This window comes from Glossina fuscipes, unplaced genomic scaffold, assembly GCF_014805625.2.
Source record: "Glossina fuscipes isolate IAEA_lab_2018 unplaced genomic scaffold, Yale_Gfus_2 3, whole genome shotgun sequence".
Classification (NCBI taxonomy): domain Eukaryota; kingdom Metazoa; phylum Arthropoda; class Insecta; order Diptera; family Glossinidae; genus Glossina; species Glossina fuscipes.
The window spans coordinates 16,072,114-16,086,828 of record NW_023998417.1 but is presented as its reverse complement, the minus strand read 5'-3'; the positions used below and the strand labels follow the sequence as shown (position 1 = coordinate 16,086,828).

Sequence of the window (14,715 nt, the reverse complement as noted above, 5' to 3'; positions counted from 1 at the left end):
ACGCTCTAATGTATTAAACTATTATTATCTGGAAAAGACTTCTGATATTAAAGTATATATGAATAACGTGGTATGTTATTTTTATTGTTGTGCATGCACATCATGTACAAAAGTACAAATCTTTATTATAGTTTTAATATTAATTTAATGCTTCATACATTATTCTGTATGTATAAGTCATAAAGCATCCGCGGATTTGCTGCATTCGAAATGAAGATAAAAAGAAAATAAAACAGGAAAATGAGAGGCAAACGAAGAGGATTATAAATGGTTTGAAACGAATTTTCAATACCTTTCAATTACCTTCTAAAAAATTTAATGTAATTTTTATATCCTTTCCAAAAGGATAGGGTTGAATAAAGAAGCTTATCCGATAACATTTATTTAAACTATGTCCCGAAACTAGAGATTCTAATGTTTATGCTTAGTAAGAACGTTAAAGACAACCTCAGCATATTTTTGCTGAAACGATAAACAGCTTTAGTAAAGTTAATGAAGGTAAGAGAGTAACAATATCTTTTCCTACCAAAAGTAATGTATATGGCTCGAACAATCACCTGTGCCTTGTACTACACATGTACGTCCTTTTACAAAAACATTCACATCATGTACACCTTATAAACAAGCCAATGCATGCTTATGTGTTAGCATGAGTGAGTGCTCCGACGCTGTTTATTACAATTTACTTTTAAAGCCTAATATTAACATCTTTTCGTATTATATTTAAGTACTCGTGTATGTATGAGCGATACGTACGTGTACGATATATAATGCATATATACATTATATGTTGCATATAGAATGCTTTTGTGTTTCATGATGTCTGTCTTGTGTGTAAAATACATTATAGGAATCAAAAATAACCACTATACCGCCGTATCGTGCAATGCGTGGCATGAGTGCAGCTATGGGGAAACCAGTTAGCGGCTACAATTTATCGTTGACGCTGCAAGGATTAGCAAAAAATAACAGCAGCAATTCAAATGCGAGCAGCAGCAGCAGCTTAAACAACTACCATCAACACATACCACCACCGGTCTCTGAATTCACTTGTGCATGTGCGCCCGGTTGGACTGGTCCAACATGCGAAATAAGTAAGTTTTATATGAGCTTATTGTGAATATTAATAATATATTTTTATGTACACATTTCTTTTTTTATACGCTCGTGATTTGTTCATTTTTTTTTTTTTTATTTGCTGCGATTTTGTCTTGTGTTGAAACCATTTCGCATCGGATTTCCCCGAGACATTTCAAAAATTTAAACGCATTTCTTAACGGCTTCGTTTGTACGCACAAATAATATAGTAAACAAAGTGATTTATTTGCAGATCGAATTAATGTTCCCTTCATCTCTCTTCTTAAAAATCTTTAGTAACATCATTCATTATTTGCCTTATTTTGAGTTTGTTTTCCGCTCAAACTAACAAACATGGAAATATGCGCTTGTAAGTTCAAATCAAATATTTATATATTTTCACATGTACACGTAATGTGCATGTGCTCACGTTGCGCATGAACGTTTGCTGATATTATAAAGCCGTTTCAAAAATTTAGTCTCGATTTTACTTTCTATTGCGTTGTCTGTTTAGGTATTATGCAAAAACTTTAAACCAATTTACTCATCTAAAATGAGTTGATTTTTTTGTTTGTGCTTGTAAGATTTGTTTTTAAAATACTTATATACATCGTGTGTAAATTTTTGTTGCATAACTGATATTATTTCTGGCATTAGATATGCAACATTCACTTGTTTGTTCAAAACACTGATTAAGTTGTTTTAATGAATAAAAACAGAAAAATTCATTTAAAACATTTCTACCAGTTTATGTGGTTGTGGTAGGTGCGTCTCTTTATTGACATTTGTTCATATTATTGACGAACACAAAAGACTTATAATGTAAATTCGATTTCACGTCTCTATCCCGAGTAGGATTAAAGGATGACTACCTGTGCACTTGCAATATAAGGAAGAGCTTCTGAAACGATTCCGTGCCTTGCCAGCAACCATTAGCAATCATATCTTAAACGACAAGTTAATGTACGGATAGCTCGATTTATTTCTACGTTCGTAGCCAGCAGTGCATTGCTTCGAGAAGCGCCGAAAAGCTTTAATTGCTCTCATTCCCACCCCCCTTCCCCTAAATATTTCAGCGTTTCCCTTAACTATCAAGCGAATTTCATAACCAAATATTGAATTATTTTCGACAAGAACTGGTTCAGAAGCTCTGGCACCGAAGCGAGTATTTTTACTTTATCAATATGTTTGTTTCTTATGTTATGCACTCCCAGCAGAATGCTCGCAAATATTTGAAATTTATAATATAACAATTTAAATGAACCTTAAGTAATCCACAGAGTTTGAAGGGCACAATATATCGTTCGACATATTCGATATAGAATCGGGGTAACCAGCGTAACAGACTAAAAATCTGGAATAACGTGTTTGATATTTCGAGAGGAGCGTCAGAAGTACTTCTCTTTCATGCCGCCGATTCGCTAGCGCAGAGATAATGTTCAGTTTTGACGCCAGCTTTGTATCCTCTTTGGATTTCTTCATTTTAATAAATACTTAAAAGCAGTCATTTCACTAAAGCAATCGATGCTCATCGTAACATAAAATAAAAGAACGCACAAACATCTCATATGCTTGCGAAGAAAACAAAACGACAATAAAGCTGCAATAAAAGCTGCCAAAGTACCAACAATCGCAACAACAATACTTAAAAACAAACGACCTGAACGCAGGACGTGAAAATTAAAAACAAAAACGTCAAAACTTGCTCTAAAACGCGAAATTTATGCAGAAACAAACGGCATCATATACGAAGATGTGAACATATGTGAGAGTGCTCGAAACAAATTTTTGAATAATTATCCGAAAGAAAAGTCGCATTGAATATTCATAGAGAATATGACTTTCTTTTAACCTTTTGTATGTTCAACAAATTTTGTAAATATTGTAAAGGAAAAGAAAATTTTAAACGCGTGCAAAACTTCCTAAGACAGTTGTTGCTCAAATAATTTTTGAAAACATTGCTTTTAACGAAGAATTTTTCAAAAAAAGTGTGTAAAATGCCAGGAAACTTTTTAATTCATACCATTTATTATAAAGAAACAAGCAACGTTTGCATTTCTTTATTCGCACCGCACTGAAATCTGGATGCATAACACATTTATATTTCCTTTCGCAACATTCAGATAAACAAGAGTCGCTCGGCCAATAGGAATTGAGAGAACAACTTGACATCTGAGAAGTCGTGATTTTTACTTATTTACTTAGTATAAAAATTTATATGAGAAAACGACAAAAATACGTTAGGTTGTGGTAGTTTTGAATACTTATAGCACAAGAAAGACTTCATCTAAACTCGCCCTACTTTTCTAACAAAACTGCTTGTGATCTGAACGTTTTCTTATACGTATTACCCGAAGATTCGTGCATATAAGTAATCATAGAATATTAATGCCCACCTACTTTTTATGTAAAGGCACATACACGCAATAAACACATATTTTCGAGTTTCTATGAACGATCGGGTTTTTAAATTGATATTAACCATGCAGCCAAAAGCCGTAATTAGGTGTGCTGCAGTGGGTTCTTCATTTTTTTCTTTTGTTTTGCTGTGCGTAAGAAAATAGATATTTTTCCTCTGCATTGATTTATGTATCTGGAAAAAGAAAAGAAGAACAATGGTGCTCACCAAAAGAAAAAGCCAACTTGCAAGAGAAAACAATTATTGGGCTTAGTCTACTAGTTAAACTGATTTCAGATGAGCCAAATTTGTACATTTAACCCAGTTTCCACTGACGTGCTATTAAATTGCTTTTAACAAATGTTATTTTTTGCGTTTAGCAATACTTTATTAATTGCAGACAAATCTGCACAAACGTTTTTACGCGAAATAGTGTGCATAGCGTGTCTTGTTTAATATAAAAGTTAAAAATGTTGAAACTAGACGTTAAAGGTCTGCCTTTCTATGCTTCCTTTCCTTCTTGTTCGCCCATTTTTTTGAAAAAGCTTTCTTGAATATTTACAAGAACCTTTATTTTGTTGCTGGTAAGTCGATATGCTTGTAGACAAGACGTCATAAAATTAAGATTCTCTTAACACGCAATATTTAATCATTATTAGGACAATAACCACAGTAACAATGAAAAGAAAAAAAAATGAAGTAAGAGTGGTTGAGAAATGACTAAAAATGCTCTTAACACCTTTTCGACAAGACCCCTCATTTGTCATAACATATAAAATATTTTAAAAGCATTGTTAAAGCATTTTCACACATACACATGTACTTTTCTCTACTCAATCTACACTTGTAGTTTGAATACACTAAGCGCAACAGCACACTTGCATGTACACACAATAATAATGATGATTGTACTAACAAATTCGGTAACAAAGAAATGTATTTAAAAACAAAAAAAAAAAAAAAAAAAAAACTGAAAAGAAGGAAAAGATTTCACATACGACGTCTCACTGTTACACACTGTTGGGTTACCATACACATGTGCCGTCTGTGCTTGTGTGCTTTGAATGTTAAAGCGTTTACTTTACAAACTGTTTTTACAAGAAGTACACTAAACGTGTACTTCAAATCGCAAGATACTACTCATACACTCGCTTGTTATACGTGTTATGCATGCAATATGTTACAATGTACGTCTGCGCGTAAAAAGATGCTGTACGCATGACGGGAACGGTGGCTGATGGTGTGCATTTGTTCTGTCTCTCTTTAAGTCTAAATATGCTTTAAAACTATATTTACGCGACAAAAATCTTAAGTACACCATAAGCAAGTGTTAAGATTTATCTTTATTTTCTTGTTGGTGTTATTGTCATTATTGTTATAAAATTTAAGGCTTTTTCGGCTTTCGGTTTACTTACAGCGTAGCAAGCTAGTCATTGTGCAGAGTGTGTGCTTGTTGTGTTCATACTATTTGCAAGAAACTCTTCTGAATTAGTTGGCAATTAGTCATACGCATATTTGTACGTGTATTGTATCGCATGTAAACTTTAATGCTTAAATGTCATTTTAAAGTTTGTTTACACATTTCTCTTCCCATTTAAGCTTTATTCACTTTAACATTTCCTCGCTTTTTCCTTTAATTTGTTTTCAACTATATTTGAAAAGCACTTGAGCATGATTCTACCAAAAAAATGCAAACGTAATGTGCTGTATGCTAAGCCTTCTTTGAATATTTTATTTGTGACAGACACTCTTCAGAAAAGCCTTGTGTACTGTTGTTGACGATGTGGAACGTGTGAAGGCAAACTTGCTTAAAATTTTTAATACGTTGCTTTGTGTGTGCCCATATTTGCGTGGATATTTTTGTATCTAAGTAACTGCGTAGACAAATTAGAGAAACGTATTTCAAGATAAACGCTTAATATGATACGAATAATATTTAACAAACACAATTAATGAAAACGAATTATGAGAAAAAAGAGCATAACTAAGAACATTTATACATATTCAACAAAACATTAAAAGACTAGGGGGATTCACGGCAAGTGATCGTTAAATTTTCTAGACAAATTTGCAATTTGCGAACCTATGAGTGTAGGCTACAAAAAAAAGTGGTAAGGGGAATATTTTAATAGACATAACGTAATTAATTAAAAACCGAAATTTTCTACTTTTCCTCTCTCAGATGAAACTTTTTGCTACTAGGTCGGTTGTCTTCGCTAATCACACTGGGCTATATTTTAACTCGAAAAAATTCGTGTGTGGTGCTTTTAAATTGGTTTATTTGGGCGTAAGGCCGCAATATGTAAGGCTGTGAGATAAGGGCTTGTACTTTACATATTTAAATTTGCCGGCAGCTTAAGCAGAAGATAGTGAAGCTTTACCGTTTATGAAAAATAGAGCTATGTGAATTAATATTATTTTGGGTAACACTTCCTCAGACTTTGGCATATACGTTCTTACTTTTTGTGAGCAAACTGACCTGTCAATGAAAAATTATATGAGTGCTTAGGCGTGGAATAAATTACTAAGCACAACTAAGACTTCTTTATGAGAGTAATGTGTTTCTTTTTTTTTTACTTTTAAATCGAGCGTTCTTCCGGACATGATGTAATCACTTATCACTAAGTAGTTAATTTAACTTTAATTCGAATGGTCGAAATAATTTCTTATCAATATTAAAAGCAATCAGACCCAGTTAAAATTGTTCAATTCACTAAGCAAAATATGAATAAGTCAAACCAACCTAGTAAAATAAAGTGATTTAAGGAGAAAATAAGAACAAAAACATTTCAAGAGTGTTTGATTGCTGCTGTGGCACCACCGACCTCTTTGAGCGCATAAACATGTCCCTCAATACTAATTGTATTTATTTAATCACGCCACAGATAAAAAACTGAAAACAAAAAAAAAAAAGACAGAGAAAATGCAAACATTAGATTTCGAAACTAAAGATAAAAATGTCGACACTCATTGAAAAGACATCACTCAATTGAAAATGTGAAGAGTAAAAGCAAAAACCATACGAACTTAATGTAAATAGTTACACACCAGCGCAGCTATATTGAAAAACACACACAAAAAACATTAAGAATTTCGATATTAACAAGACGCTGCTCGAATGGTGGCACTTGAAAAATTAAACAAAAAGGATTAAAAAACGTTTGAAGAGGTTTTAAAAAACTTAATGCAACGGGCAACAAAAAAAAGCAAAAAGCATGAATAAAAACTCTCTCTCCACTTTGTAGTGGGGCAAACTGGTTTCGTTATAAAATGTTTTGCGTTTTTCGTTTCTTTCGTACAGATATTGATGAGTGTGCCGGTGGGCCCTGCGAACATGGTGGCACTTGCATCGATCTAATCGGTGGTTTCCGTTGTGAATGTCCACCCGAGTGGACGGGCGATGTATGTCAAATTGATGTAAACGAATGCGAAATCACTTATCCGGCTGGCCAAGTTACGGCAACATCAACATTGCGTACTTCGACGGCTGTAGCCGCGGCCATAGCTAGTGCGAGTACCTCATCATCGTCATCGGCCTTAATTGCTGCTTTAAACGCTGCCTCATCCACTTTAGCCGCAGCAGCTGCAAATGCAACTGCCACACAAATGGGTCCATGCATTAACGCACGCAAGTGTGTTAATCTGCCTGGTTCATTTCAATGTATTTGTTTGGAGGGCTGGGGTGGCCCCACATGTGCAAAAGATTTCGATGATTGCGTGGGCCAATGTAAAAATGGTGCCACATGCATTGATTTGGTGAATGATTATCACTGCGCCTGTGCGACTGGATTTACAGGTAATTATCATTAAGCGCTATACGCACACCAGGTATATACTAAAATTAAAAAGAAAAAAACCAAATATTAATCATATTAAGAATCAAGTAAACGAATAAAAAACAAAAAGAGCTAAAAACGACAACATAATAAAACAAATAAACTGTTATGTGGTTCTAGTTTACTTACCGACATTATATGTGTGCTTACTTACCGTAAAGAAAAGAATAATATGTTGAGCTAATTACTCTGCTTGCAATTCGCGATAAAAGGAAAGCGCAACATATTAACATCCATTCAATTCATCCAATCGATATGACAGACTGATGCAATTTTATTGTCGGTTATGTTGGATTTATAGCTAACTATTAGGAGCGTTCTTTCTCTCTGCGATTAGCTCTTCATGTGAGACATGGTTATGAGCCGACGAAGAGTGTCGAAGTTTCGTTACACGTCCATTGCAGATTTATCACCTGCCTTTGTACTTGCACTTAATGTCTTTAATATGGACGACTGCATGTACAGTACAATATGTGTGTGCGCGTTTTTAAAGTATTTAATTTTCAAGCGCTCATTGGGGACTTGCGGTGATGGTTGTGGGCCGACTGGCTATATGTTGCGTTACATTTAATTTCAGTTTCAAATTTGAAGAAAAAAAGATTGAATTAAATTTTATGTGACTAGATTTCTTCATAAGCCTTTTTGCTATGCGTGCGTTTAAGTGTAAGTTTGTTCGCTGAATTTTTCACAGCTTATACGTTTATGTGCCTTAATTTTTTCTACACAAATTATTAATGCTTTCAGGTTTTTTTATTTTTGAATTTTCTTTTTTGTCCACATTTTTTGACTTTAATTTTTTTTTAACGAATCTGTTTTTTATACTTCAGGTCGCGATTGTGAAACAGATATTGATGAATGTGCTAACTCGCCGTGTCGTAATGGTGGCGAATGTGTGGACATGATTGGTAAATTTAATTGCATTTGTCCACTCGGCTACTCCGGTACATTATGCGAGGTAAACATTTTCCTTATTTTTTGTAATTTCTTGAGTGAGCAATTCCATTTAAGTAGTCCATCAGCTTAAAGCCAACTGAGTATAAGTACAAATTTGCAAACGTTCAGCCGTGAAATTCCAAATGTGTTCTAAAGTTAAAGTTTAGAGTTTTAATAAGACTTTTTGAAGACATTGGAAGCTTGATGGTTTTAGTTTTTACGCAATCTTGATGGAAGTTTTTCCAGATAACATCTAACACCTATTGCGGCTATGTCCATTGCTTGATTATGCGTATGTGTAAAATTAGCTCTCAATCCGCACTCAAAATTTCGTTCTCATCAATCTATCAGCGGAATATTAATAATAAAATTCTATAGATTGCCATTAATCTTGCGAAGTAACGCTTATAGAACACAGATCTAAACATATAGATCTAAAAACTTTGCCTTTTCATCGCAAACTTATGTTAATTAATGAAAAATTATGCCAATCACAGATTTTCTGCTCTAAGATCTCTAAGGGCTTTGGTCACCGCCTGCAGTGAGTAAGAATTCTTTGAAACTTAAATTTTATTTTGCTTCCAAATTATATAAGTAATCAGTGCAAAAATTATAAATGTCTGAATGCTACATAAAAAGCTGTAAACCTAAATGTAAAATGAGAACCTTTATGAAATTACTTATTGCCATTTTGGATAAACTAGATTACACCCTTATGCTCCTCTTACCACACTTGAATAATAATCGATCGCACTAGTGCCTGTTGGTGCACATTAATCAACCAAAGCCACTAACATTTACAGCACTTTTCCAAAATAAAATCCTTTGCAAATGTTGTTGGAAACGTCATTTTGTTTTGTTAAAATCAATTTTAAAAAAATTCTTATGAATTAGTATGGTATTGAGATACTTTTTTATCGAACTGCTTATATATATTTTCAAAGTTTATGCTTTAGGTTTTTTATTATAAAGAATACATATATTTTCACCATTCGCTCTGATTCAAAGAAGGCTACTGTAATCTGCGATTTCACTAAGATTAAGTTCAAAGTATTTAAAAACAAAAAAGTAAACATAAAAGGACATAAAGTAAAAAAGTCATACATCAAATATAAAATTTCAGTATGTGGAAAACGTATGTTCCATAAAAAAGAAACCATTTATAAGCAAATAAACAATGATTAAAAAACTTTAACTATCTTTGGCCAATAAAGCCGTTTTCGATTCGAAGCAAATTTTGACTAGCCAGCCCTAACATTTTCTCAACTCTATGGCTAATTGTAAAGATTTTTCCAATTGTTGCTATTGCAAACAAATGTGATATCGTTTTGTTTTTAAGGTTGTAAGAGTTGCTAACAGATTTCTTTTAATGTATTTTTCCTTCTCGGGCCTGAAGTACGCAATTGAACCCGGAATACAAATTTCAACTCTATGTTTCAATTTTCGCAACCTCAGGAATTACAGCAATAGGCAAAGCAAATTGTAGTGCGGTTAAGCTTGCATATGGAATGCATGGTTCTTTGATTTAGGAAAGAAGTGAAGAAATTAGCATACCTCCACTCCGCAATGTAAGGCATAGAATGCTTAATGAATTAAATCCGTACGGACACGTGAGAAAATATTTATAAAGTAAAAAAGAGAAGATAGGTGTTTATGTGTATGCGGTCTCTTGTAGTGAAGAGAAGACGCACTTCCAATCAATACAGTCCCATTTTCAATGAACACAAATATTCACACATCCACAGGGACAAGCTATGCGGTTCTTTTTGTATTCTCGTCACAATTGATTGCTCGTAATGCGATTAGTGTTAAAAGGTATTAAAGCATCAAATTCGTGTGACAGATTGTGATATATATATGTATACATAAGTTTGTACGTATACATAAATGACTTTACACAAGCATTGGCACGCATGTGAAGCATACGTATGAGAGTACGAAAGAATCCAGGCAACATTTATCGGTTGATTGCAGATTTATTTAAGGTTATACAAAACGTTTTATTGACTTTTAATATTGAGTCAACCCGTCAAATTCGCTTTATTAATTTTCGTTTATAGGAATTGATAGCATGTTTGGTTTGAACCGCTGAAGACAACTTCTTCTAAACTAATAAGTTTATTTAACTGCTTCACGGGAATTATTTGGAAATTCTACGATTTTACAAAATCATTTTAATTTACCTGGATTTCCTGTTGTAAGGGCTTTTTATACCTTAAACTACTTGTGTACAGAGTATACTAAGTTTGTGCAGATGTACCTTGCACCCAGAACGACTTAGCGTATATCCATCCTTTATTTTGCAGAATCATTTTTTGTCTGTCTGCCTGGTATCTGCTTATCTATTTTTGTGTTTGCCCTAACGCCCCAAAGGCATGACCACTGCACTATTTCGGCTTAAAATAGAACACTATTCAAAATAATTTTGACCGGATCTATGGAAAAAATTCACATTTTCTATATTTCTCAAGAAAAATGGCAAAGGAACAGTTTTCCGACATACTAAGTTAGTGTGAACAATTTGGATTGTAAGGGTAAATCTCTCGAATCTCCTCCCCGTTAACTGCTCCTTCGAAAAGTACGCCTCTATATGTCAAAAATTCTAGTTTTAAATGAAAATAAATTCGTGTTATTAATTTCGTATACAAATTATGTCTAGCAAATTTAGACCACGCGGATCTTTTTTTTGGACAATACACCACATAAGAGTTTTGGCACTTCATGACAAAGATATCGGAAGAATAATAAAATCTTTAACAAAAACGTACTAATATTGTTGTACATGGAAATCTTCTCGATAGTTTATCATGAAAATACTGAAAAATAGCATTGGGTATTTTATGTTGGCCTTGCACGACTATAATGTTTTTATTTGTTCCATTCTTTGAAAAATTTATACTTCTTACTATTATTGCATTTTAATTGGCTCCAAAATTTTACTGCAGCTGTTATTTCTATAGCTTAAGAAATTTTGAATTTTTCGGGCTTCAGCTTTCTTTTAAATTGCTGTTGCGAGTTTCGTTAAGAATTTTGTGATGAGAATTCAAATTTGTCCGATATAGTATGTTATAAGAATGGGACGCATGACTTACTTACTAAACATGCTAATGTAGGTGTCAACACATTCATTATTTGGTTGTTAATTTTACGGGAAATTAAAGAATTTAAAAAGTAATTTATGCGATTTATTTACCTTAACACATTTAACACCGATTTCGTGACTTTAAACTGAAATTGGAGCACATACCAATTTAATACAAATTTTATAAATCAATGCTTTACCCATTTTCCTTTGTGTCGAATATTCGAAGTGCGTCGACTACACTACGGTTAATATAGTTATATGTATAGCCATACATTAATCACCAGAAAAATTTGGAAGAATGGGGGCACTCCATGACGAGAGTATTTGGCGGATATAAATAAAAAAGTAAAGTGTCTATTAACTTTAAACTGCTACATAATTTAAGTGAAGCGATAACAAAAATGAATGACCCACAAAATTAAAATTGTTTTATATAATTTCAATAATAACTTAATTTTTTGTTTTTTTTATTAAAACTTTGATATCGTGCACCATCTACAGGAGGCTAACGATCACTGCACGCCATCCCCATGCTTGCAAGGACGTTGTTTAAATACACCCGGCAGTTATTATTGTCATTGCCCGTCTGGTAGAGCGGGCAAACACTGTGAAAAAAATAGAACATTATGCACTCAACCGCATTGCAATGGTAAAAATTGAAATGAAAAATTTATTTGAAATTTGAAAAACAAAACTTATTCGAATTCGCAGAAGGATGCTTTTTAAATGCCACCGTTGCCACACAGACTATGCCGTGTAGTGGGCATGGTACCTGTGAAATGGGAGATGTCGGCACATTTTGTAAATGCCACACAGGTTACACAGGAACATTCTGCGAACACAGTACGTATAAAGTATTTACTAATATTCCGTCATAAACCTACAAAAGGTTATGATTTACATGTGAGTCAGTCAGGCGGAACAGTACTGATTTTGATTGAACAAATTTCAATTATATTATTGTCTATATATATGAACGACTAAAGAAGTTATATTCGACTACAGGCGAATCGCGCATGCTCACCTCCATTTAAATCTTTATCGCCACACGATTTTATTTATTGTCAAGGGATAACATTTATCTTTCGTCTTCTTTTTCGCTAAAAAGTAATATTAAAAAAAATTAATCTACGAACATTTTTATTTTAGAATTAACACACTTAACTCTTCGCACTTTACTCTCCAAACCCTTTTACTTGATACCGGTATTTTTAAGAGAATGTTAATCCACCACGTTGCGGTGTCCACCATATCTATTTTAGAATTAATGCACACTTCGGCAGACGATATATATAACATTCATTTGAGGAATGTACAAAATAATTCTAAACAGTCTGTATTGTTTTTAATAATAAGCATAAAAACTCAAAGAAACGGAGAAATGGAGTTGCATTCACTTTACGCTTTGCCGCAGACGTGGATTCTAACTTGGTCCATTTTCAATACCAATCTATATGCAGAAACTTCCAATGTTTCTACCAAATTCGAAATCGATACCTTCATTTTTACGACCAAGAAAATATCAATAAGGCACATCACTGAAAAAGAATACATCCACCTTATAGGGTCCCTGAAGATCCCTTTTGGTCGTTGTAAACATTATAACAAAATGAGTATACGCCCTTTTTCGGTGGTGGGTACAAAAAAGGAGGTATTTAGAGACTTGAAAAGCCGTACGAAAAAAGAATATAAGGAAAGGAATAAAAGTACAGAGATGCAGTTGAATTCGGAGAAAATTTCAAATTAAATTTTCTTATAAATCTATTTTGTTAAATTAAAGTTAAACGGAATGCGACGAAGGAGAAGTTTTTTCGTAAAAATTGTAAAAGACTATATATGTTTACACTCATTTGAAAATGCATTTTCAATCTGAAAAAGTTGCTGATCTATTTAGGAGGATGATGCTTAAAAAACGATTTATTTCAAATATATTGCTCGAAAAATTTCTCAATTGTTTTTATAAGGCCTAATAAATGTTCTTTTTTTTCGTTTCACAAAACAGATTTAAACGAATGCACTCCTAATCCTTGTCGAAATGGAGGCATATGTCTGGATGGAGATGGAGATTTCACTTGCGAATGTCCTTCCGGGTGGGCTGGTAAGATTAATTTCTAGCACACATATAAATCGATTACTGCGTATCAAAAGCTTTAAAATTCATTCCTTTAACTATTTCTTCTTGATATTTAAAAACTTTAGAAGAAAATATCATTTATAATCAATGATCGCACATTAGTGCAATCAGTTGTCGTATGTTTATGTACAACAGTTTGTACCATACACAAATAACATTATCATTAGCGAAGAGAATATAGATTTGCTAGCACTTCGTTATGTTTTCACATACCTGGGGCAAACCGACATCAGCGCTGAATAGTTTTGCTTGGGGGTGTTGAAAACTTCAAACTTTTCTGAATTATTTGAAAGAAGTTAATCTAGTTCTGACTTAAATTTTTATATAACGTACAACAAATGAAAAAAACAATTAGTCGATTAAATCCGAAAGCTTGTTAAAGTTATCTATTTTATTAGTTTCAAATTTGCATAGCTTATAACGTTTATTTCCAATTTGCTCCGGTTGGTTGCTAATGAAAGCCAACATTGTTCTTTGTCAGTTAAAGTTTAATTATATTTATTAATCGATGCTTTTAATGCCTAAACATTTTTTTTTTTTTTTTTTTTTTGATACCTAAATAGTAGGAGATAGAGAGTTGTTGCCATTGAGCATCAACAAATTTCTATAGAAACTTAAAACTAAATTTATAATCTGTCAATTTTCGTTTTAATTAGCTCGAAGACATACGATAAATTACCAATAATTAAATATATCGAGCAGAAGATGAGTCAAAAAGACAAAGAGTGTTTGTTTCACGTTAAATTATTGTAGAAACACGAGGTATTCAAACATCAAAGCAAACCTTCAAATGGCTTAACTACTTTCAATCAAAATTTGGTATGTATATATGTATATATGATTTGTACATGTGTTCATGCACATACATGTATACATATATATATATATATATATATATATGTATATATATATATATAAGATTTTTAAGGTGAATTACCCAAAGAGTTTACGCATACATTTTTATATTCGCCAACATAATTTACTGAGCTAACATAATCTATCAAGCAGGGAGACGTTCACATACGTACGGTCTAACAGTCCTTTCGTGCATGCATTCATATGAAGAACATTTGTAAAGTTTCCAACATTTGCTTACACATAAGACATTAGTGTTTCGGTGAAGAAGGGATTGGATATTTTTTCGGTTAAATGTGCATGCAATCGATAAGTCGATGTCTTGCAGTATATTGAGCTAGCTCTGTTTTTTTCACGTTTTTAGCTAAAACAACTCCTCTTGAAGCTGGCTTAAAAT

At 33.1% G+C, this 14,715-nt stretch overlaps 1 protein-coding gene across 1 annotated transcript in view; it reads left to right on the top strand.

Moving 5' to 3' along the window:
- LOC119635022 (protein serrate) overlaps window positions 1–14,715 on the top strand; it is a 74,311-nt gene that overhangs the window by 55,097 nt on the left and 4,499 nt on the right. Inside the window, exons 8-13 of the mRNA XM_038029530.1 lie at window positions 851–1,094; window positions 6,777–7,271; window positions 8,139–8,266; window positions 11,831–11,978; window positions 12,041–12,172; window positions 13,332–13,427. Of these exons, the coding sequence (XP_037885458.1) occupies window positions 851–1,094; window positions 6,777–7,271; window positions 8,139–8,266; window positions 11,831–11,978; window positions 12,041–12,172; window positions 13,332–13,427 (1,243 nt within the window). The remainder of the gene's footprint in view (window positions 1–850; window positions 1,095–6,776; window positions 7,272–8,138; window positions 8,267–11,830; window positions 11,979–12,040; window positions 12,173–13,331; window positions 13,428–14,715) is intronic.